The sequence below is a fragment of the Neltuma alba genome, unplaced genomic scaffold (assembly GCF_004799145.2).
Source record: "Neltuma alba isolate B1F8T4 unplaced genomic scaffold, ASM479914v2 tig00001827_pilon, whole genome shotgun sequence".
NCBI classification, from domain to species: domain Eukaryota; kingdom Viridiplantae; phylum Streptophyta; class Magnoliopsida; order Fabales; family Fabaceae; genus Neltuma; species Neltuma alba.
In genome coordinates this window covers 6,607-33,762 of record NW_021632634.1, presented here as the reverse complement: position 1 = coordinate 33,762, position 27,156 = coordinate 6,607, and the positions used below count along the sequence as shown (strand labels likewise).

At 34.9% G+C, this 27,156-nt stretch overlaps 1 protein-coding gene across 1 annotated transcript; it reads right to left on the bottom strand.

Annotated features, from left to right (window-relative positions):
- Positions 1–521: 521 nt before the first annotated feature.
- Positions 522–9,900, bottom strand: LOC114712376 (actin-related protein 2/3 complex subunit 2A). The gene is made up of 10 exons (XM_028896899.1): positions 9,839–9,900; positions 8,794–8,860; positions 8,419–8,626; positions 5,985–6,154; positions 3,804–3,881; positions 3,497–3,629; positions 3,324–3,415; positions 1,614–1,670; positions 1,160–1,231; positions 522–1,041 (listed from the first exon to the last, which is right to left on the bottom strand). Exons 1-10 carry the CDS (start codon positions 9,898–9,900, stop codon positions 1,000–1,002), a joined length of 981 nt encoding a protein of 326 aa, XP_028752732.1. The 3' UTR covers positions 522–999.
- Between the last annotated feature and the right edge of the window lie 17,256 nt (positions 9,901–27,156).

Sequence of the window (27,156 nt, the reverse complement as noted above, 5' to 3'; positions counted from 1 at the left end):
ATTTAATACTTCTTTAGTTTGTAGTTTAAACTAGATTTTATGTTAGAGACGGGAGGCCGCACAAGTATGTCTTAATACTAATATGTTTTCAGAGGATTTAATATTTTATATGAAAGTTTGACTTGTAAATATGAAATCACTTGGGACGCACAGGTAGTAAATGAAATTTAAGCACCTATTTGTGTTCAATTATTATATGGAATTTATGGATAATTCTCTCTAAAGCGGGAACTAACGTGGCATCTCTAATTCATTTATAAAAGGATATGGCACAGTAAGCAAAGGAGAACAAATACGCTAGGTGTGTTGCACATCTTCTGTGATATGACTTCCGATAGAATTATCGAGATCCTTATATTTCTTCCTTTTCCCCGTGCGCATATTGAAAAGAATGAAAAAGTAATGCCGAAATATCTAATCCAAATATTTTCTTCACCTTCCCCCCCAGTTCTAACATACCTTTAACTAATACTACATTAGTCCAAAACTATACATAAATCATGATAAATAACACGAGCAAGAGACCTCTGAAATGTTTGGTTGCCAATAGAATTCGTTTGCGAACTACAAAATCATTTATCCCTTAACTAAGCCGGGATACTATAGTCCAATTCCAATGTAACCTCGTAAATGCTACATAACATGCTAAATACATTTACAACAAAAGGAACGCTACATAAATGCTACGGAAGGGAGGGAATTTAGAAGTGTACCCCAAAACAGGTAGATGGGTGACAATATCGGACAAGGTAACGGTTAATTCATTCAATTGGTTAATAATCATTTTTCTCATACTCCCAGGAATAAATTACAATGATCTGGAACATTCTGGAGATAGAGGCCAGCGATTCTTGGACGTTAATCATGTTTGAATCCAAAGGAAGCATGGCATTACTACAGGCATCCGGAACAGTCCACAAAAATATACCGGCAATTCCTTGGATGCCCATCGTTTGATCTAAAATAAGCACAACGCTGCTTTCTCATCATGCTTTGCCTTTATGAAAATGAGTTGTTGCTTGACTTTGAATCCTTCAGGCTCTATAATCCCACACGACAATGTGTTTTGAAAACAGAATATAAATAATCAAAGCAATGCTAAATGAAAACCATTGCTGTGAACTTTGAAATGCACACCATTCAGGAATAACTAATATACCATTCGTTTAAAGGATCGGGTCTGTGATGTCATCTTTGAATCCTCAAAATCTGGCTTCGCGCGATCCAGCGCCTACAAAATAGCAATGCATATTCTATCACGTTACACTAAATAAACTTGAAGAACAGTGAAGGGTGATCAATCCCTCTTGAACACTGAATCTATGATTACCCAACAAGCAAAGGTGGGAAAAAAAAGAAGTAGAAGCTTTGTTAATCAAATCATGGATGCCCAAAAAAGCACTTTCTTCGATGACTCAAATAGATCTGTGCGAAAAATATTTTTATAATCACCAAACCACCACAATTTCATTATATTTTTGCTGAATCAAGGATATTCGTCTACAAAGTCTGACGAGCGATCAAACAAAATTCAACTACTGAGAACCAGTCCCAGAGGTAAAATTGGACACTACCACGGTAGATAATTAGCTGAGGGAAAAATGTGAGTTCACCTGAATCAAGGACTCCACTCGACGCCGCATCCGTGTATGCATAAATCCTTCAGAGCACTGTTATAAAAATGCAAGGTTAGAGCACTGAGAACCATAGAGGCTTTTGTTTAATAGCTTTGGCTTTTGGGTTAAAGTAGCCACTGATATAGTAGTAGAGCTTTATGAGCAAGTGGCTAGGATTTAGGGCTCATGGACTACATTCTGTGACCCCCATACAAATTAAGTTTCAATATGAAGTATGGCCTCCTTAGTATATCCATCCATGACAAACGTCAGAATATTTTCTGATCAATCAAATAGAATGAGTACAAGGTATTTATGTACAAAGCAACATGTAGGTATCACTGATTTCTAGAATCATGGAATTCCACAACCACAACATAAGCATGGAGCCCTCTTCATCCCAAGCATCAAACTTCAAGTCACCTAGTACTTGGTGTTTTGTGATGTGTCATTCACTTCTGCTCAGTGTCATCCTAAGCTTTTCATCTTTAGTCGCCTTCCAAAGATCCCTCAATCAAAATACATCATAGTAATGTTACAACACAACCAAGGCACTAACTTGTGCATTGCCTCAGCCATGAGAAAACCAAACATTACCAGCCCTTGTCTTTACAAGACATGAAATTATCACTGGACTTTTTTCCCTCTATATGCAGCCTTCATTACTTCTGAGATGTAACCCATTACCATTAATGGCTTTCATTGCTCTTTTTCCTTTCTAGTTGAACTCCAATTGTCTCCAAACACTCTTTATACATTTCACTGGGATAATGAAACTTTTGGTCCCTCAAGTTTGTCTCAATTATTAATTTGGCCCCTAAGTTTAATTTTTATCGACAAAGTCCCTAAAATTTCATGCACAATTTTATATTCCTATTTGATCTCATCTAACCAACCATTTTTTTCCTGCAATAAAGAGGCTGTCATCCCAGAATTAACGGTTAGACCATATTTGTGCTTAATATTGTATGTCTTCAAACCACAAGGACGAATTATGTATGATTATGAAACTTTGGAAACTTGACTGATGAAAATTAAACTTCAGGGACCAAACTGATAATTGAGGCAAATTTGAGGAATAAAAATATTTCATTACCCGTTTCATTGCTATGATGACGACGTTTGCCAGATACTGACTTCGTTAGTCATGAATTCATTACCAGCGGGTGTTTTTCTTACTGTTTTTAGTCTTCATTACTACTATTTTTCTCTTTTATGTGGCCTACATAGTCATGTTTCTTTCACCAGCTTGTAAATGTGCTCGACAAGAAGTTACCTAGAATTTTCTTTCATAACTCAATCATCAGACTCGGCAAGAAGGAAATCCTTTCACCAGCTTGAGAGAGCATTAGGAGCGTTAGACTTGTAAATTGTAAATATATGAAAAGATATGTAAATATTATGCAATTAGTACAGGATTTGATATGATATTATTTCCTCATAATGAGCCATTAATACATAGACTCCTCTCTTGTATATATATATATGCATAGTCTGATCATGAATAATACAAGGAATTATTTCACAATTCTCTCTAGAATTAATATAAATAAAGTAAATATTTTAGTTCATTATTCTCAAATATTTTAGTCCATTGACTTGTAGCTTTGTCCCTTAAAAGTAGCCTTTCTTGTCCATAAATACCGATGGGCTTCGCCTATGCATGATGATAGGTGCAAAATTTTAGATGGGTCAGAGAAAACGCACCTTAACATGATAGCTAACATATGCATGAAAAGTTGATAAATTCCAGACTGTGCGATCTAATTTCTGGCCTTCTACATGACGGGGGAGGATAACTGCAGAGTTGAACACACATATTGCGGTGAAAGCAGCAAACGAATGACATGATGAAAAGATGTGAGTTTCAAAACACAAACCAAATGTTACAAATCCTGCATTTGCTGATAATGCATGTGCGGGTGCTTCTTTTAGTTCTGCTGGAGGAGAAAGAGACCATGAACAAGGGGGGGCATTATATAACCCACCTGTCCGCCTGGCTTCCACAAATTCCTAAATTATAATGAAAATTTAAAGTTTATACATTGAACCACCCAAAAAAGGAGCAAAATACTGCACGAGAAAGCTTTTCAAGATTCAAGTTAAGCTTTCCTTTAGTTCGCTCTCCCTTATTCTCTTTTAGCTCAGCAACTCTAATGAGATAAGGCATTAGCTGAAAAACTCTACCTGCAAGAAGGAAGTCGCAAGAACAATGTCTATGGAATCATTGAATCTCATAGGATACACCACAATCACCTTGTCAGCCTGTCAAAAAAGGGAATATTTCATCATCTAAATTGAAGGTATGCTTCCCTCTCAAATAATTAACAGTAATAAACTAAAACAATGTAAACATCAATATAGTAAGAACACAACATTATACATCGGCAAACCAAAAGACAGCAGATACTCTAAGAGATACTAGAATTGAAAAACCAGAACAAATTAGATTCTTCTATGCTAACATTTAATGAATAACTTCATTATTTTCCTCTCCAATTTCTAATTTACCAGAAGAAAAACTGCAGGGAACAGACTATAGTTGCAGGTCTCAACAGCAAATGAAAAAAGAAATTGCGCATCACAACTGTGGTATTTGCTAGGTTGATTTGGACACTAGCATTTTTTTAAGAAATTTTATTAGAAAGAGAAGAATTTACAACTCGCCAGAGGTTAAGATACTCTCGTAAACCAGAAAGTACAATATTGGTTCAAAACAGAGCACAGTTAACTAAGTGTACAAGAGCTGTTTATCTCTCTTCATTTTCCAAGAGTGTCCTCCCACCCAATTGGATAAAGATTAATCCCTTTTGTTTAGGAGTGTAACATGTAAAACCGTCCCTAAATTGCTGTCTCTAGGAATCAAACCATAGTCATTCCCCGGGGTTCAAACAACTGCTACCATTGCGCCCAACCATAACTCACATCTGGATAGTGAAGAATTGAGCATAACATGTTTCTGGAATACATAAGCACATTATACACATGGCAGGAGAAAAAAACCAATTAGGCCAAAGTTTCTCCCTATTCTATTCAGATGCTCAGTATCTACTGTGTGGGCTTTTCTGGTACTCGTGAAGAAAGTATGATATGTCCTGCAAATATAAACCAAGTTTGACCTGCTCACTTAAGAGGCACCGGGAGTAGTAAGGAGGCTAGAGTTTTATGGAGTTGACCAATGCCTGCAGCAGTTCTGTCCTTATGATTGGAGCAAACTGAAAGAATTTTCAACGATAAATTTATGATGCTGCCTCTCTTATACAATGTCAAGGAATCAGTTACCGTCAAGCTTAAGGGCCAGTTTGGGAACACTTAAAAAATGCAGTTATGCACTTACAAAATAAATTCCTCACACATATTTATCTCATCACTTAAAATAAGTGAAACCAAACAAGCACTAAGCTGTAAGGTGTAGATCTAGACCTAGGAATATAATTTCTCTAACACAAATCCTCCGGTTAAAAGCCCCCAAGACTTAAAACACTATCTCCAGTCCTTAATATAAGGTCTAGTTAACTAATTCGGAAAGATTAAAAAAGTTACTAAATTACTTAATTACAGCACATGTTATATAATTTCTCTACAACTTATATGTATCAATAGATTATATGTTAATTTATAAGTAAGGCAAGTTAGTTTGGAGGAAAACAATAAATATAAATATTTTAAAGTAATCTAATAACTTTTTTAATCTCTCCAAATTAGTCAAGTAGATCTTATATCAAGGAACGGAGGTAGTAAAAGCAAGGAAAAAGCAGAGGCTCAACCTTGTGCTGAAAATTAATGTTTGTAACAAGAATTATAAGAATAAGGGCAAAGAGGATCACACTCTAGACTATCTGATCACAGAGGCTTTCACACAAATGTCATTGAACCAGATCACACGGGCTCAGGTATGGCTTTTTTCCCAAACACAAGAAAAATTATTTTTTCCGGATTGCCAAAGTGTTGAGACTACAAAGGGATTTCACTGTTAGCGCTAGACATGCAGAAGGATTTGGCCTTTTTTAGTTTTTCCCTTTTCATCAAAGAATAATTCATTACATGAGAAAATAATTACAATGCAGAATATCAGCAATCCTTCTAAAAAAGAAAGAAGTCCTGTTTTCTTCTCTCTCTTGTTTCCCTGAATTAAATTCTTTTCTTCAGCCCTACTACTCATTCTCCTGTCCTAGATATGCTTCTCTTATTGATACATTAAAATATTTCTAGGATTCAATATTTCCATTAAAAAAAATTTACCATTGCATATAAGTACAAGTAACACAATTTTGCAAGGGTAGTAAGGAAAATATATCAAGAGAGTGGATTTAATATTCCCAGAAAAAACAAACCAAACTAACAGAAACTAGTGTCAAGTATTTATACCTGAGGAAGAAGAAAGAAAGACTCATTTGGCCGATGCACAAGGGCAACAAGTGGGCTCAAACCAGGAGCAACAGTTCTTCTAGCAAGGTGCTTTAGAATTACTCTCAGTGGTGCACCGAGGACCACTTCCCTAACTGATGCAACTTTTAGCAAAAGAGCATATCTTTGATCTGCACCAGATCGACATCACCAAATGTCAAGAGAAGAAAAATACTAGACATACACACACGCACACTAACAACTGACTGTTTGAAAATAAATTTATAGCAGTTTTGACCATAAAACTGGTTTTAAACTGAAAGGACGGAACTTGCACACAGGAATATAGATCAAGGCTATGATTGATCAACCTCAGGCAAAGAGCACATATAGGATAAGAGAATCATAACAATTATGTATAAGAAATTCCCTTAGGTTTTGATTTGCGGCATGTAGTATAAAGGGATGGAGAAGGAACTCTTTTCTATACCCCATTTGGTGGTCAGATACCATCCAAATGTCTGCTGCACCAGTGCTTTTAAAACACAAAATTACCCATATAAGATTCAGATATTTATATGATATAATATGCACACTGTATTTCGTGATACATGGAACATATTCTAACATTTGTATTGTTGTTTTCTTTTGGTCCCAAATGCTACAAAATGACTCGAGCTTATAGAGTATATTATCAATATGAATAAAATGAACATTAACATTTAATTTGAATAATCAATAAAAAAAACAATTAATTTGAATTTAAAATCATTTTTAATTTATTTTACGTTTTTGTTGGTAACTTATTAAGAGCATCCTTATTTCACATTTAAAATGCATGTTTAAAACTCAAATTTATTTATATTAGTCATGTTTAATCTGTTTATGTATTGTACATATATAATTATTTATACACTTTTTGTGCTGATATCCTAAAACTTTAAAATTTGCCATATCAGAAGTATCCCACATTCATTTCCAATATGCAAGACTATATCTATACACCATAGGTTGCCTGGAAAGGAGATGGAATCCATAAATCCATATCCTTTAGATAAACACACAAATCAAGAATCATTATCGAGCCTAATTTATGCAAATTCCATTATGCCCTTATAATCATTTTTTTAAAAATTTTTTAAGTAGGGGGTTGCAAAGACCATTTCCCCATCAGATTTTTCCATTCCAACACTATTTTCATTCAACCAAACATAAAAAGGGAATACTCTTCTCATTCTTTTTTATATTATACCAAGCATAGTTATGTCATTCAGTTCACTTCCTCATTTCCTTCCATTTCCACCAAAATTTTCTGTCTTCCAAACAGCCCATTACTTTTCCTAGAAACAATATAATTGGAAATGAATGAAGTGTAACCCAATTAAATTTAAACAAAGACTGATGGAAGATACCAATACAAAAGAAAATATCACAAGAACTATGGCCTGATTAGGTATGAATGATGCTGTCCAAGATAAGATACTCCTAACCAAGATTCATAAGAAATGGCATAATGGAACACTCAGTAATTTATGATAAAATTAATCAAGTATCGGTTCCTTCTGATTTTCTAAATATAAGAGAAAAACTGTCATCATTGGATTATAGAGTCAATATAAATCCATAAATCCATACAATAGCACATACAACTGCAGTGAACAATGAACACTTTTTCATACACGCAGGCTGGACCAGGAAATATGGGTATTCATAACAAACTAGGCCCTTGGCCCCTAATAATTGTATTATGCGCTAGCTCTGAATCTTTTGCTCTCCTAGCACTTTCAAGGGAACCCCCTTGCCCTTGGATGTCTAATAGAATAGGATTCTGCATGTGGCAAGAGCTTTGGAATGGAATTTTCAAGGGAGTGCCCTTGTCATGTACGAATAGAGATTAAGTTGTAGTGCTGTCTTGTTCTCTTTCTAAATCATTTTCTCCACTTATGTATCAGTCTCTACTAATTAAATATCTCTTTATCAAACGGAAGTTGTGCGTGTGTTTAAACGTATTAATATAAAACAGTAAATTATTCTCCCCTCCCTCAAGAAATGCTTAAATTAAATAACCCTCTCTCTTCTCTCTGCCTCTCTATCTCCCCAGTGATTCCCTTCTATTTTCCCCTTTGCTTTCCCTCTACCTCTCTCTTTCTTATCTTCATACCATCAGAGTGTTATGGTGTTAATTATATTGTTAGCCGTAGTTTGTCCTATCTGTATGAACAGGATTATGAACATTGAACATTTCGGTATCTATCTACACACACACACACACAGAGAGATCATATGATCAATAGAAGCAAGCAATCCTTTTGAGCATTCCCTCACACACTCTCTCCCTCTCCATTCTCTCACTCTCTTCTCTGGTCTCACTTCAACATTCCACATCTAACAAGATTCAAAAAGTCTTGGCACATAGCAAGCATATGATGTTATACTATAAGAAATCTCAACATACCTTGATTTGTAGGAAGCTTGGAAAGATTTATTTTTAATGTGAGGTTAAAGCCATCCCTTGGAGGATCAAGAATTTGTACAGTCGTGCCATATGAAGATTTTATTGCTTCTATGGCTCCAGAAGGAAGTCCACCCATGAAAATGGTTTCTGGAGGAGGGATGGGCAATGATACCGATAACAACAAAATATGCGGATTCTTCATAGTCACCTACAATCATTTTTACTTCGTTAAATGTTAAATGCAAAACTATCAAACATTAACTACATCTAACCAAAACTATAAAGTATCAAATTTAAACAGAAGTTATAAAGAACTGAAAGATTCCATTAAAATCTTCATAATTATTATTACCACAAAGACATGTCATTAGTTACCTGAACATGATATCGAACATCATCAAACTCAAACCAGTGGTAGTCCAATTCAACACCTTTTTCAAGACTGTAGTATCAATATGAGATAAACATTAGTGTTGTTGGGTGACTGATCATTAAATTACGGAAGTTCACACATTACGATAATTTGCTTAGTCAGGTAAGAAACAACTGGAGCAAGAGTTTTTCTACCATCATGTAACAGGAATATACATCGCCATACAGTAGCATTACAATCTGAAATTCAACCTGACAGTTTACACCTTTAACTGACAAATATACATATTGCTATTGGTTAACAGGATAGCTTTGCCTCCAAGCTTGACCAAATTAGAGTAAGGCTGTAGATAAAGCGAGCTCCATGCAAAACTCTCTAATTAGTTCATTTTTCCAACACGAGAAGATATTATATCAAGTAAAAAAATATAAAGCACCAGCAGGACGAAATATCCTCTAACCGTATTTACATTATCCACTGGGAGGCACTATATTATCAAACAATATTCAGTACAAAAGCATGATTCTCATACTTGATTATTACACCACCCGATTGAACAGGATGCAAGGTGCGAGTTTTTATTTTAGAAAGGTTAGAAGCTCATTTATGAATGACATTATACATGCGATAAGCTCCTGCACCCTTTTCGCGTCAAAAATATCTACAGGAAAATAGAGCGTAAGAACATTGGAATCAATAAAAAATTCATTTCAACACATCAAACCTAAATTTCCTTCCAAAATAAAATTCTGAAACCAGCGAACAAAGCACGGCGTGAAGCTACTTGAATGCTGACCATATGCTACTTATCAACCTTAAAAAGATTGAAATTACCAGTGTTTATATTATCTCCACAAGAAGCAAAACACATTCTCAAAAGCATGATTATACCGCAAAAGAAGAAAGAAAACTCGAAACACGGAGGAGCTCATCATTCAAAGAACAAATAATGCACAAATAAAACGCCAAATGCTTTAGGGAAAAAAAAAAAAAAAGGAGAATACATAAATTGAAATTTGAAAAGAAAATTGATAGAGGAGGACGCACTTTTGAATCCGATTCATCAAGGTCTGTAGCAGAAACCTTGAATGAGACTGCAAAAGTAGCATCGACGTCCTTCGGAAAAATCGAAATCAAATGTGGATGTTCCAGTGAGGCACGGAAGAGAGCTGAGCGTAGCTGAGATCTCAATTGCACCGTTGGGGATTCTTTTCTTGACGCTCGGAATTCAGACCGCTGTCAAAATCGAATCCGTTTTCTAATCATACATAACTTCCCCCTGTTCCCTATTTTGTATTTTTTTTTAAAGGGTTAATATATAATTTTTGTCCCTCCGTTATTTTAATTTTGATCCTCGACTTTAGACCATATATTTTAATCCCTCAAAGAGCAAAATAGTATAGACTCTATTAAATTATAAAGAATAATATTTTAAATAAAAAAACTTGAGAAATCAAAACTTATAGTATAAAATTAAGGGACCAAAAATAAAATAAGAGTAAATTTGAGATACTGAAAGTTGTATCAACTCTTTTTTAAACAATAAAATGTTCCCAAAGTCACCGGATGGATGCATCTTATAACATGCTACCTCAAGTCTAGTTAACTAATTTAAATAGATTAAAAAATTATTTAAGTTAATTATTTGAAATAAATGTTGTTTTTTTTACAATATCTTTACTAATCATGTGTAATAGTTAAAACTATCATTTGCTAAAACTTTTAACACGTGCAACTGCTTACCTTGAAAAAATATTGATAAATATAAGAAACAAAGTAAATTGGGATCTTATATTTATGATTAAATCGAATATCAAACTAACTCTTATATTAATAATAGGAGGAAGTATGAACTCCGCCTACTCAATTAATTTAGGTAGGTTAAAATTGTAACAAATATGGGTTGATTTTTAAAAGTATCATTTTTAATCATGGCTATTTTAGATGAAAATCTTCTTAATATATATAATCATTGAGGATATTTTAATGGATGAATTATAAATTAGAAAGATAAAATAGACTGTGGTATTATATTTATGATCAAATCAACCATCAAATAAGTATTTTTTTAGAGATTTAAACATAGGTAAAGCTAAAAATTTATTTTAGTTTTAGAAAGAGGCGAAAAATCAACAATTTGTTTCGTATAAAAGTAATAAAAAACAAATGAAATTATTGAAGCAATTGAAGAGACAAATTCAAAATGATATGACGAGTAAAATGGAAAGATAATCATAATTATTGGATCAAAATGCAATGAGAATAACATGGAGAAGAAAAATAATGATGAAAGAGGAAGGACATTTTAAAATAGTAAAAGTTTTGGGGAGTTGGAGGAAGAAGGGGACATGGGAATGGGAATGAGTCCAACAGGTGGTCTTGGACTCTTGGTTATGGTCGGTCATGCTAAAGGCTTTTTTTGTTTTTTTGGATTCACATGCTAATGGCCTTAAAATAAGCATCTTGCAGGAATGCGACTCCAGAGAGGCATCCAATTTGTCCACCAATCCTTTTGTCTTGTGCTGCAACCAGCCCATCAATCATTCCCCCATTTCGCCTTATTTTTACTCTAATACTATTTCTTATTTTATCATATAAATTACTCTATAAAATAATATCATATTTAAAAGAGAAATTATACATTATACAGTAAAACAAATCATCTAAATGCTAATTATTTAAAAATATTTATTATAATATTATACCAAAAACGGTTAACAGGTTTGTGTTTATAACACTGCCTTTGATTCTATTTATAAGACTTCATTTGCAGATTATAAATGAGATCTTATAATTGGAATAGGAGATAGTAAAATCTTTTATGTGGAGAAGGATTTTCACATCTGGCACTTATATTTTTGTAATAAAAATTTAATTTAAAGCCGTTCCAAGGGGAAATCAGTTCCCACAACCATACAGCGCTGCTCTCAAATGACAAAACGATACTTTAATAGATAACAGTATAATTTTAATAACAAAATTTATCTGATATCTGATAATATAATAACAACCATACAGCGCTGCTCCCACAACCATGCATTCGTACAATTTCAAAATTCAATCAAACTATAATAAATAATAAAATTATAATTTCAAAATTCGATAGTTGCCTCAGCCATTTTAATAGCTAGACTGATTTTTTTAAAAAAAAAAAAACATAGCTAATTATGGAACTTTCTATTTGATATTGTTGATAGTATAATACTATAATTTAATATCATAATGAGAAAATTCAAGATCGAGAATTTTCAAAATGTGAATATTGAATTCTTTGTAGTAGTATGTATGAATGACAAATTAATTTTCAGGCAAAAAAAATGAATGATTAGTTAATTTTAAAAAGAATAGCAAGGAATACCTCCCAAAGATCCCTGGCTTGGACATGGGCTACAGAAGAAATGCCAAGGTTAGCCCAAAGGACTTCAATGTGGGCTATTGTAAGGGGTCCGGCCCACACCTATTCAATCAAAACAACATATCGTATCTTTTTTCCAAGAAAATAATAAAATCACATAATTTACCGCAATTTTGAATCAACTCCCCACCATTTATTTTGTTTGAATTTATTCTGTTATGAGTATTAATCCATGGGTGTTAAAGCTGTTAATTTTAATTTAGAGACTTTTATGAACATTATGCAATTTCCTTATTTTATCTAATGCATATGAGTTTTTTATTTTTTATTTTTTGAAGAATTAAGCAATGGACGTATATAAAAGGGAAAATGACAATAAAATACCACTTGAATTCTAAAAGGACAAATAAGGGACCTGAATAAGCAAAATGACAAGGAGGTCACTGGGAACCAATCTGGAATTAATATTTTCGGCCAAAAGACCAAAACGCCCTGATGAATGCGGGAAGACCGAAAGCTGAAAGTGAGAGAAAGGAGAGAGGAAGACCGACGCAGTGAGAGAAAGGAGAGAGGAAGACCGACGCTGATGAAATGCGGGAAGAAGGAAAGAAGAATGTTGGAAATGCTATTATCTTACTCCTTCGCATCACCATTCTGTAGAGATTGTTGATTTTGGTTGTGGGAAAGAGGATTTGTAGTGAGAGAGGGAGTGAACCGAAGCGGAAATCAGCAAGCAATTACGTAACGTAACTGCTGTGATATGCCTGCTGGTTTTTGGTAAATCCCATTACGTGAATGGTAAATTTCACTATACATGTAGTTAATTATGAATTTTACAAAATACATATTGTGATTTACAACTTTTGTAGTGAAAGTGACTACTTTGTTAATGGGTTTTGCAACATGTTTTCAGGAGATAAACAACTTGTTGTAAAAACTAATAAAATTTCACGCTAAATTTGACAAAACGTATAGTGGGATTTACAACTTCCGTAGTAAAAATGACCACTTATTCAATGGGTTTTGTAACTTGTTTTCAGGGATAGGCAGCTTGTTTCTAAAAACTAATAAAATTTCCTACTAAATTTGACAAAACACATAGTGAGATTTACAACTTTCGTAGTGAAAATTACCACTTCTTAAATGAGTTTTGCAACCTCTTTTCAAGGAATTGGCAACTTGTTTCTAAAAACCAATAAAATTCCATGCTGAATTTTACAAAACATAGAGTGATATTTACAACTTTTGTAGTGAAAATTACCACTTCTTAAATGAGTTTTGCAACCTCTTTTCAGGGGATGAGCAACTTGTTTCTAAAAACCAATAAAATTCCATGCTGAATTTTACAAAACACACAGTGATATTTACAACTTTTGTAGTGAAAATTACCACTTCTTAAATGAGTTTTGCAACCTCTTTTCAGGAGATGAGCAACTTGTTTCTAAAAATCAATAAAATTTGATGCTGAATTTTACAAAACACACAGTGATATTTACAACTTTTATAGTGAAAATGACCACTTCTTAAATGAGTTTTGCAACTTCTTTTCAGGGGATGAGTAACTTGTTTCTAAAAATCAATAAAATTTGACGCTGAATTTTACAAAATACACAGTGATATTTACAACTTTTATAGTGAAAATGACCATTTCTTAAATGGCTTTTGCAACCAGTTAATTCAACGTGACTACAAAAGTTGTCACTTTTATTAGTTTTTATAAACAAGTTGTTTATCTCCTGAAAACAGGTTGCAAAACCCATTAACAAAGTAGTCACTTTCACTACAAAAGTTGTAAATCACAATATGTATTTTGTAAAATTCATAATTAACTACATGTATAGTGAAATTTACCATTCACGTAATGGGATTTACCAAAAACCAGCAGGCATATCACAGCAGTTACGTTACGTAATTGCTTGCTGATTTCCGCTTCGGTTCACTCCCTCTCTCACTACAAATCCTCTTTCCCACAACCAAAATCAACAATCTCTACAGAATGGTGATGCGAAGGAGTAAGATAATAGCATTTCCAACATTCTTCTTTCCTTCTTCCCGCATTTCATCAGCGTCGGTCTTCCTCTCTCCTTTCTCTCACTGCGTCGGTCTTCCTCTCTCCTTTCTCTCACTTTCAGCTTTCGGTCTTCCCGCATTCATCAGGGCGTTTTGGTCTTTTGGCCGAAAATATGAATTCCAGATTGGTACCCAGTGCCTTATTTGTCATTTTGCTTATTCAGGTCCCTTATTTGTCCTTTTAGAATTCAAGTGGTATTTTATTGTCATTTTCCCTATATAAAACCATAGCATTACCGAATTATTACACATAATTTTTTATTTAATTTTTTATAATTATCCTTACTTCTCATCTTTCATCAAAATCAAAGAAATATACTCTAAATTTTCCTTAAATGCACAGATTTTTTACTTTCAAAATATTCATTAAATTCCTTAAAAATAGAATTAGGTGTGTTTGTTTTTATCTATAAATAGGAAAATGATAGGGAAAATGACAATAAAATACCACCTGAATTCCAAAAAGACAAATAAGGGACCTGAATAAGCAAAATGACAAATAGGGCACTGGGTACCAATTTGGAATATAGATTTTCGGCCAAAAGACCGAATTGCCCTGATTGTCTCTGAACATTTGAGCAGTGTATTCATACGATAGAGAAAGGGAGAAACTGATTTCCTTCTACGAAACTAAATCCAAGTTCCTGCAGTCACCAAAAAGGATTTTTCGAAATCACGTTGCCGTCGTCGTAGGAGTAGATTGCCATCGCTGAATTTGGTTACCATCGCTGAAATACATTGCCCTGTCTGAAATAACTTGTACCCCTGAAATTGTCGTCGTCGAAGAGGTCGCTGAAGTATTTGAATTATTCATGAGTGAGTAGAAGTTGATGGCGGGATTTGGATTATTCATTTTTGTGGCTGTTTCATGGTGAAATAGGAACAGGATTATTGCATTTGAGGGTTCATATTCAGTATTTGGTGAATGATGAAGCAGAAATCAGAAAATAGTCGCAAGCAATTACGTAATGTAATTGCTGTCATATGTTTGCTGGTTTTTGGTAAATCCCATTCCGTGAATGGTAAATCCCATTCCGTGAATGGTAAATTTTAATATACATGTAGTTAATTATGAAACTTAATAGTTCAATGTTTATTGTGATGTACTTCAGGTGCACGTTCACTGAATGATTTATTTATGCTTACAAGTTGCTCTTCCGGTGAAAACAGGTTTACAAAACCCATTGAAGAAGTGGTCACTTTCACTATAAAAGTTGTAAATCCCATTATGTGTTTTGTAAAATTCAGCGTGAAATTTTATTGGTGGTGAAAAGTAAGTTACTCATCCCCGAAAATATATTGCAAAATCTATTAACAAAGCGGTCACTTTTATCACAAAAGTTGTAAATCCCAGCATATGTTTTATAAAATTCAACGTGAAATTTTATTGGTTTTTAGAAACAAGTTACCTATCCCCTGAAAACAGGTTACAAAAGCCATTTAAGAAGTAGTCATTTTCACTATAAAAGTTGTAAATCTCACTGTGTGTTTTGTAAAATTCAATGTGAAATTTTATTGGTTTTTAGAAACAAGTTGCTCATCCCCTAAAAAGAGGTTGCAAAACCCATTTAAGAAGTGATCATTTTCACTAAGAAAGTTGTAAATCTCACTACATGTTTTGTAAAATTCAACATATAATTTTATTGGTTTTTATAAACAAGTTGCCAATCCCTTGAAAACATGTTGCAAAACCCATTGAAGAAGTGATCATTTTCATTATGAAAGTTGTAAATCTCACTATGTGTTTTGTCAAATTCAGCGTGAAATTTTATTGATTTTTAGAAACAAGTTGCTCATCCCCTGAAAAGAAGTTGCAAAATTCATTTAAGAAGTGGTAATTTTCACTACAAAAGTTGTAAATATTACTCTATGTTTTGTAAAATTCAGCATAGAATTTTATTGGTTTTTAGAAACAAGTTGTCAATCCCTTGAAAACATGTTACAAAACCCATTGAAGAAGTGATCATTTTCACTACGAAAGTTGTAAATCTCACTATGTGTTTTGTCAAATTTAGTATGAAATTTTATTAGTTTTTAGAAACAAGCTGCCATCTCCTGAAAACAAGTTACAAAACCCATTGAATAAGTGGTCATTTTTACTACGGAAGTTGTAAATCCCACTATACGTTTTGTCAAATTTAGCGTGAAATTTTATTAGTTTTTACAAACAAGTTATTTATCTCCTGAAAACAGGTTGCAAAACCCATTAACAAAGTAGTCACTTTCACTACAAAAGTTGTAAATCACAATATGTATTTTGTAAAATTCATAATTAACTACATGTATAGTAAAATTTACCATTCACATAGTGGGATTTACCATTCACGTAGTGGGATTTACCAAAAACCAGCAGGCATATGACAGCAGTTACGTAACGTAATTGCTTGTCATTGTTTTCTGATTTCCACTTCATCTTCCCCGCAGGTTCACTCCCTCTCTCACTACAAATCCTCTTTCCCACAACCAAAACCCACCAAATCAACAATCTCTACAGAATGGTGATGCGAAGGAGTAAGATAATAGCATTTCCAACATTCTTCTTTCCTTCTTCTCGCATTTCATCACCGTCGGTCTTCCTCTATCCTTTCTCTCACTGCGTCGCTTTCTTCCTCTCTCCTTTCTCTCACTTTCAGACAGGGCATTTTGGTCTTTTGGCCAAAAATCTGAATTCCAGATTGGTACCCAGTCCCCTATATGTCATTTTGCTTATTCAGGTCCCTTATTTGTCTTTTTGGAATTCAGGTGGTATTTTATTGTCATTTTCCCAAAATGATAGCAGTCTGCATATCTTTCGATTCCAACATATAATTCGATTGGATATTCAAAAGACACATAAGATTGTTATGCATAGTTTAGTGATTTTGTGTACATGTGTAAGAAAATAAATCAGTCCACCCTTGATAGATTGGACCCAGACCCATTGACATTTGGGGCTCTAGTGTGAATAGCAAAACTTATGGGTCTCTAATTATGATTTTTGCTTTTTCGTATATTTTGCCAAAAAAGCAGGAACGGTTGGATGGAGGAGGCAGTTTTCTTTTAATTCAAAAATATGCAGTTAGAAAACCGAAGGGGGATCAGTTCATTGTGTCCCCCGATTTTGTTTTCACTCTCCTCCCTCCGTTTTGTGTTCCAAGAAAACTCCCTCCGGTGCATTTGCTGTGAAACATACAGTCTGACTCCAACACCGTGATCAGACTTCTTCCGCACGTGGCTATTTGAATTTGAGATCATTCAACACTTCAGGTATGCTCGAATTCATCAGTGGTATCAGAGCCAGGTTTATATTTCTTGTTGGTGTCATTCTGTGGCCTGCGTTTTATATCAGTGTTTTTTTTTCTGTTTTTCGGTTCTTAGTATCCTGTGATTTGTTTCAATATACTATGCAAATCCTTTCATTTATTTTCAGTATGATGAATATCTGACTTATATTTATAAGTAGAAATACTGGATTTTCTCTCTGTCTCCATGAAATCTGTTTAACATCGAAAACGTTTTTGGTCGTCTCCCTTGTTCGTCTTTGGGTTGGAGGTTGAAGACAACCTCCAGGGGGCCAAAACAATGTCGTTTTGGTACCCTGTAAAAAAAAAAAGGGATCTGGGCCGGGAGCAGGATCCTGCCTGAAGTAAAAAAAAAAAGACAATTTAAAAAAAAAACAGATGCAGGCCTGGGTCTGCCTCTGGATCGGGTTGACTCGCCCCAATCCAGTCCAACCCAATTACCAAAAAAGCCCATTTCAGTGATTTTTTTATTAAAAAAACTTTTTTGGGTCCATAATTGCCACGTGGCCAGTGTCGCCACGTGGCATTCCATCTGGATACGTGGGTTCCACCACCTGACTGGTAGTGGCTCGTGGAGGCAGCTAAAATGGTGCGTGTCGTCAGTAGAGCCGGGAAAACGAGCCGAGCCCGTCGGGCCGGCCCTTTTAGGCCCTGAAATTATGAGGGCCGGGCTTGATATTTTTCTCTTAAAATGAGAAATAAACCCTGGAGGGCTAGCCCTGGAGGGCCGTGGGCCGGCCCTTTTAAGCCCTTTTATAATTTTTTTTTATTTTTAAAATTTTTTAATATAATATTAATGTTATTAATTTTTTACATTGTTAATAATATTTCAAATATTTAGTTATTATTATCATTTTAAAATTAAATTTAGTTTTAGACAATAATTTATCCAATTAAATTTTTAAAAAAAGGGTTAATTTGGACTTTAATAATGATTTGATTTATATTATATGCGTTGATATTTTTAAACTATATATATATTTGATAATAGAATATTTTTATACTTATATAACTTGTGATTCTATAATTTGAATTAGAAATTTATGAGTTTCAACAACAATGTTTCTCACATTAAAGTAAAATAATAGTTAGATTGTAAAATTTAAAAATAAAATTCTTATAAAGAAGAAAAACTTGATATTTTTGTTACGAAAGAAAAGCATACTTATGAAGAAAAATAATTAATTATAGTGATGACGAAGTTTCAAAAGATTAATGATAGTGTTTATTTATTGCACAATTGCATTATAGATAACATTTTTAGATGTTGTTATCTTGTTAATGAATGTTTTAGATGTTCTTAGATGTTGATGAATATTTATATATGATAATATTTTATATTTATGACTTAATTTTATTCATATTTATGTCTTTTATTAATAATTTCATTGGTTTATTTTTATATTTTTATAAAAAAATATGATAAATATAAAAAATAATATTTTTTTAAACGGGCCAAAAGCCTGCGGGCCGGCCCTGATTCCCAACTCTAGTCTTCAGTGGACGGCTGCATGGCGACGCGTGTTGTACACGCGCCAACAGCGCAAGTGGGCGAAAATTTTTTTTTTCATTTTTCGCAGAATTTATTCTTCTAAGGGCACGTGTCGATGCATGGGAGGTCCGTTTGAGGTGCGATTTGTCTCTAAAAATACCTAAAATCAATATCTTCATTTTGATATATAATTTGCTAATTTTTTAGACAATTGAGGATCCGTTTGTGAGTATTTTCAGTGTATTTTCTAGTATTTCCATGTGGAAATAAATTCCAGAATATTCAAAATAATTTAAATTATTTTGTTCTAGGTCAAAATGAAGCAAGAGGCTTCTAGTAGCACTGAAAATATCAAAGATGGTTTATTGGAATACTCATACATGGATGATGCAATTCCAGAATATGAACTAGAGTATGAAGACCCTGAAGAGGACCCTGAAGAGGTTCCTCAAGAAGACCCGGAGGAGTTAATGGATTCTGGACCTAAGTCGAAATCTTTATTCCCTACTGAACCCCTTCGTACCGAGCCTCACTTGGTCTTTAACGATTCACTAGATCTTCCTAATGTAACCGAAGTTGAGGAAGGAGAAGAAGTGAATCAACCCTGTACCCCTGCTTTAGCTATGAGTATAGCTGAAGGAGATGCAGCCAGACTGACAAACATAAAAGGCATCAATGGCGTGCTCGCTAGCTATGTCCATTACATGACTGATAAGAAGAATACCGAATTCTATCTTAAAGTCATAATGGAGTACCTAAGAGCAATAAGGGTTAGAGGCGGACCTAAAGGAAAACCCATAAGGAAATTTTACTGGATCTGGGCTATAGATTTAGTATCATCCTTTATGACCAAAACACGCAAACTTAAGAAACTGAGGAAAGCAATGCTTGATTACCTTTTTGTTCATATCAAATGATGCAATATTTGTATTCGCTTTATTGACGTTTGTTATATTAAGTTTGTGGTTTCATACATTGTAAACAGACTAAGTATGTTATTTCATTTAATGAAATTACTTGAATTATTGTTATATGATTATTTGTGAATAATATAAGTATGCTTTTATAAGTGGGAGCTTTTAGAAGATAAGACTTCTAAGAGTCACAATTTTTGAAGTGCTTATATAAAATTCTTGATAGGACATAATGATTATTGCCTGTATCTGTGTGATGGGAGGTACAAACGTATGCTCTTGATCATGGATCTTGCAGTGTCATTACTTTCTGATAAAGGATGATATAAGTACAAGACATTGTATACTTCACTGTGCTATATAACTGAAATGTTCTATGGTACATCTCTCTTTTAAAAAGAATGTAGAATAATGTGGGATAAATTTGTCACAGAACTGAAAATGGCAACCAAGAACATAATTACTGAGCTTAATAAGGGGGAAAAGCTCAACAAGGATAACTGGGACATATGGCACCGAAAGGTCCAATACATCTTAGAGGAACAAGATGCCGTTGAACCTTTAACCACTGTAATGGTCGAACCTGAAGCTGGGAATACGGCCCAACATAGGAGAGACCAAAAGGCTTACTTAGTTTGGAAGAAGAAAAACAACATAGCAAGAATCACGCTTCTGAGTGCCATGGCTGATGACATAATGTGTGAGTTTGAAAGGCACAAAACTGCACAAGCTATATGGATAGCGTTGAAGGATAAGTTTGGTGGTACTCCTACCACTAAACTTCGGAGGTTAATGATTAAGTTCGATACCTACAAACTCATGCCAAACAATCCTATGAAGCAACATCTAAGAGAGATGGCCAACATGATTAGAGAACTTAAAGAAGCTGGACATGTCCTGTTTGATGAGCAGCAAGTGCAGGCTGTTATTAGATCGCTCCCTGCTAGCTGGGAGCACATGAAAGTCAATCTGACCCATAATGAAAACATCATTACTTTTAACGATGTAGCCAAGCACTTGGAGTTGGAGGACGAACGTTTAGAGGCTTACAAAACCTTTGGACAAGCTTATTACACTGAGGATGCTGGCACTTCCCAATCAAGGCCCGATTCCAAGAAGAGCAAGAAGTTCCAAAAGAAAGAGAAGAAGGGTGGTCCTCAACCCAAAAAGGGAAAGAAGCAATTCAAGAAGAAGGGAAAGAAAGGTGGGAAGAAGAAGCTAGACCTGAAGAAGGTCAAATGCTTCGCCTGCTAGAGAATAGGCCATTTCGCACGTGATTGTTTAAAACAGGCTGAGAGCGAAAAGGTATTAGTGGATTATGTGAATTCACATGTTTCATATGTTTCTAGTACTGTTTTTCTAACAGAACCTGTTTCTTCTTCTTGGATTATAGACTCAGGCGTAACCAGGGATTGAGGATCCTTTATCGAGTACTGTCAGTTGCCGTATCAAAGCAAGTGGCTTTACGTTGGGAACAACGCGAGGATCAAGGTTAAAGGTTTGGGCACCTGCAAATTTACTTTGCGTGGTGGGAAGACCTTGATACTCCATGATGTGCTTTACGCTACCGACATTCGGCGGAACTTGGTTTCTATGTTATGTCTTTTAGAATTTGGGTTTGATATAAATTTTCATGGTAAAGTTGCAGACATTTTAAGCAACTCAGTTCTTTATGGTTCATCTTTCTTATTTAAAAAGTTCTTTGTTTTGGATATTATTGGTGATTTTAATAGTAATGAATGCTTTGCTATTCTTCGAATAATGTTGACATAAACACCTGGCATGCTAGACTAGGACATATTAATCAAAATAGAATGATTAAATTAGCCAAAGAAAGATTGCTAGGTGCCATTCCCAATATGGAAATGTCACTATGTGAAAATTGTCTAGCTAGTAAGGCAATAAGAAAGCCTTTCGATGAGGGAACAAGAGCTGAAAATCCATTGCAATTAATCTGTTCTGATATTTGTTGTCCAATAAGTGTGCGGGCGAGACACGAAGCTTGTTATTTTATTACCTTTATTGAAGATTTTTCACGATATGGTCATGTCTATTTGATCCCGCATAAGTCTGAAGCTCTTGAGTGCTTTAGACGATACATAAATCAGATAGAGAATCAAATGGACAGTAAAATTAAAGCATTATACACTAATCGAGGTCATGAATATTTATCTGATCAATTCAAACAGCTCTATAAAGAAAAAGGGATAATTAGACAACTGACTATCCCTAGCACTCCACAACAAAATGGAGTTGCTGAAAGAAGAAACAGAACTCTTCTAGACATGGTTAGGTCTATGATGGCTCAAGCAAACCTGCCAATTTCATATTAGGGTGATGCTTTGTTAATGGTGACCTTCATACTTAACCGTGTACCCTCAAAATCAGTCGCTTCCACACCCTAGAGTTATGGACAAAACGCAAACCAGATCTAAGCATCTTGAGGCCTTGGGGGTCAGCAGCGTATATCCATGACACTTCTCATAAGCATGGGAAGTTGGGTCCTAAAGAAAAGAAATGTATCTTCATAAAGTACTCTCAACAATCAAAGGGATATATTTTCATAGGTGAAAACGAAGATGGAACGGTGACTGAAATAGAATCAAGGGATGTAACATTCATTGAGACCAAATTTCCTAATATAAGAGATGTTGATCGTACTGTTTCTCTTTATGAGACACAGGAACAAGACAGTGCAGAACAAATTGACAAACCAGAATCGTCTAGGTGTGTCAATCTGAGTGGGAGCAAAGAAAGGTCAACACCAAGACCTGAACAAAGAAAGAAAGATAAACAAATAGCTCCCGTCAGAAGGAGTAATAGAGGAAAGTATTCCCAAAAGACGCTTTCAAATGAAGGCGAATCTTTCTTAGTTACTCCAGGAGGGGATGATGAGTCCCGTTCTGTACAAGAAGCCTGTCAAGTCTTGTCAAGGATGAATGGATGAAAGCTATGGAAGAAGAAATGGACTCAATGAAAAAAAACAAAGTTTGGGTGTTAGTTGATCTTCCAAAAGAGCGTAAAGCCATTGGGAACAAGTGGGTTCTCAAGATTAAAAGAAAAGTGGATTTATCAATTGACAAATACAAGGCTTGAGTAGTGGCAAAGGGCTACACACAACAGGAAGGCATAAATTATGAAGATACGTTCTCACCTATTGTGCGTTTCAACTCTATTAGACATATTCTGGCAATAGTAAACAATTTAGACCTAGCATTAGGATGAAGAAATCTATATGAAACAACCATTAGGTTTCATCGAAAAAGGAAAGGAAAATAAAGTTTGTAAGCTCAAAAGGTCCATTTATGGATTGAAATAATCATCCAGACAGTGGTATTTGAGGTTTCACAAAGCAATAACCTCATATGACTTCCAGATGATAGAGGAAGACCACTGCGTCTACATTAAGCGGTTTGAGGGTAATTTTGTAATATTATCCTTATATGTAGACAATATACTATTAGCCAGAAATAGTCTAGATTCGATGGTGGCTATTAAAGAATGGCTTTCGTTGAATTTTGAAATGAAAGATATGGGTGAAGCAGAGTATATACTTGGAGTTAAGATCCAAAGAAATTGCTCAAAACGAATCCTCTCTCTTTCACAAGAGAATTACATCAACAAGATTCTTGAGCGATTCAACATGAAAGACTGCAATCCCATGAGTATCCTAGTTGCTACTGGAGTGGCCTTGAGTCCTGATATGTGTCCCAAAACTAAGTTTGACAAAAAGAAGATGGAAAGAGTTCCATATGCTAGTGCTGTTAGTAGTCTGATGTACGCAATGATGTGTACAAGACCAAACATCTATTATGCAGTGGGACTGGTAAGCAGATTTCAGTCTAACCCCGGGTGAAAAGCATTGGAAAGTAGTGAAAAGGATCTTGAGATACTTAAAGGGCACTTCTAATTATGCATTATGCTACGAAGGAAGCGACCTGTGCCTTGTTGGGTACTCCGATGCTAATGCAGGCGAAGATGAAGAAGAACGAAGGTCAACTTCAGGTTATACCCTCTTGCTCAACAATGGCGCCATATGTTGGAGTAGCAAGAAGCAAACGTGCATTGCCTTATATTCAATGGAAGTTGAGTTTGTGGCATACACCGCAGCAGTGCAAGAGGCTTTATGGCTGAAGAAATTTATAGAAAACCTTGGATTTGGAAACAAGAGTACCAATCCGGTGATGGTATACTGTGACAATACTACAGCCATAGCCTATACTAAAGATCCTAAGTATCATAGCAAAACCAAACACATTGATATCAAGTATAATTTTGTTAGAGATTATATAGCACAAAAGATTGTTATTGTACAATACATTTCAACTAAATGTATGGTAGCAAATCCTCTAACAAAGCCAATAGGCGAAAAAGTTTTTAAAGAACATGTGCAAGCCCTTAGCATACGTAAAGTGTAATATGCAAACCTCATTAATGAAATTATATTCTTCTATTATCACTTTATGTGTCTGTCCGAAAGTATACAATGTCTAGTATATCATACAGGTTAAAAAGGTTGGCTCTCTCACACGGGCAACCGCCTTTGACACTTAGTGGAGTGAGCAAAGATGAGACATTTGTGTTTACTAGTAAAGCAGTAAAGAATGCTGATATGGTAGGAAAGAAACACAAACTTTATGTTGCCTTGATTAAAGTGTAGCAAGTCAAGATGAGATCCACGTTGACAAAGTTGGATCGAAGTTTGGAATCCCACTTCCATAATACCTGTAGCCAGATAACAAACTCTTCAACGTTGACGTCATAGAGATGAGCAGAGTTGAAGAATTTGGGTTTAGATATTGAGTATGTCTGGACTTAAGTCTGTACAGTGTTAATGATAAGTCCAAATCGACATACGCTCTTATAGTAAAAGAGTAACACCGTAGCATGTGTTTCATACCACATGTGCTAAGAAAACCACAAAAAGGAAGCAAGTGAAAGATCTCTGCTTCATTGCTGTGTGAGTCCCAGGGAGGAATTATCCTCCTGATGGTGTCCTTTGACTTTGACGATATCACGAAGATATGTTTCAGTGACTGTTACTTTGGCATGTGTCCTATGGTCATGATTGATACGATCTAAGGCAGTATGCCAAGAAAGCGACTGATTCATCTCAAAGTAATATTTGGGCGAAAGGAAGATTGACTATAATATACACACCTATGCTAGTGTTTGTGACATGTTCCTTATGACATTTTGTGGTCGTAAGTGTGGACAGTAGACATAAGAGAAAGGTAATCTAAGTCAACCATTGACTCGAGAGGGATTAGATTTACCGTGAAAAAGTGTATATAAGTAAATCTGGGACATATGAGGCATAACATTAAAATTCAAGCTACACGAAGGAGAAGGTGACTTGTGCTAATCCTATAAAAAGGATTTCTAGTACAGGGACCCAAGTGAAGACGTCATGCCCACGCAGTCACGGTAAAGCACTAAGTATGAAATTGAAGAGAGATAAAAAGCAAGGAACAAAAACCGGACCGGTAATTAAACCGGTCAAGATACTGGGTTAAGGGTTAATGGGTTAGATCGGGATCAACCCGTAATCAAACCGGTAATAATTAAAATGCTATGTTTAAATTATATATTAACTACTTTAAATAGAAATTAAAATAAAGATATGAAGAAAAATATATAAAATAAAAGACATATTTAAGAAATTATATATATATAGTAAATAATATGGTAGAAGTACTCATTAGTCAAATCCATCTATTCCTGTAGGATGGTTTTGTGTGGGAAACTTGAACCGCGTGGAAATCTAACTTTTTTATTCAACTTTCAATTTTAAGTTTTCACATTTCTCGAGATCTGCTTCTCCGGTTGAACTACTTCACATTTTTTATCATTTCCTTTCATCATTCAGTCTTTTCACACCTTGTACATGATGGATCAGGCATTCACGTGCTCTTATAGCTTTCTCTCTTATTCTCCTTTTCTCTCCATTTCAGTATTTCTTTCTTCTTCGTTCTTCGTTCATCGTTCCCCTCTTCTTTATTTCGTTTTCATACCTTCATCCTTCCTTACCTCCGTTCAGATGTAGTCGCAGAACCAGAAGGGTGAGAATAAATTTTATTTTTATTTACAGAACAAACATGCAGAACCAGAAGAACTGAAGAAAAAAGTCATTTTTTATTTCTGTTTTTTCTTCTTCGGTCAATTTTTTTTGTTTGTGTGCGGGAAACAGTCTCAGGTTCTTCTTCTTCTTCTTTCAAACAAACCCGGCTAAACCATCAAAACCAGCAGGCTGGCCGGTTGTGGCTGGTTGTAACCGGTTTGCATTGCACTGGTTCTTTCCTGTTCGATTTTCTTCGGGTTTTGTTGTTAAACCAGACCGGACAACTAACCGATTCACCGGTTTCCGGTCTGAACCGGCGATCCGGTCCGGTCCGGTCCGGTTTTTGTTCATTGATAAAAAGACTAGACCAGCGACATCTAATCCACCAAGTGTGAGTGGGAGATGTAAGAAAATGGGCCAGTCCACCCTTGGTGGATTGGACCCAGGCCCATTGACATTTAGGACTCTAGTATGAATAGCAAAACTTATGGGTCTCAACTGTGATTTTTGCTTTTTCCTATATTTTGCCAAAAAAGTAGGAACAGTTGGACGGTGGAGGCAGTTTTATTTTAATTCAAAAACATGCAGTTAGAAAACCGAAGGGGGATCAGTTCAGTGCGCCCCCCGATTTGTTTTCACTCTCCTCCCTCCGTTCTGTGTTCCAAGAAAACTCTCTCTGGTGCATTTGCTGTGAAACATACAGTCTGACTCCAACACCATGATCGAACTCTTCCGCTCGTGGCTATCTGAATTTGAGATCATTCAACACTTTAGGTATGCCTGAATTCATCAACATGAATAGATACTATAAGTGATGTAGTTTAGCATTTTACCTCAACATCAAAATGGCGAACCCTAGCCTTTTTACCTTGCACACCCAATGGATCTGTTGAAGAAGAGTGTTAGAAGAAATGAGAAAAAAAATTTTGTTTTTTAAAAATAGTGTAGGGAAAATTTTTAATTGAAAATCTATTGCACCTTTATTCCAATACAGTTCAATTAAAGTTTAATTACATTTCAAAATAAAAAAACATAAAACAAAAGTGTGAGTAATAAATCATCATCACCTTGGTTAAATGCAATAACCTCCTCATTTGTTACTACTACCTCATCCTAAATATAGGAGCTAGTTGACTAATTTGAGTAGATTAAAGACATAAGTTAAGTTAGTTATTTGTAATAAATAGGTGTT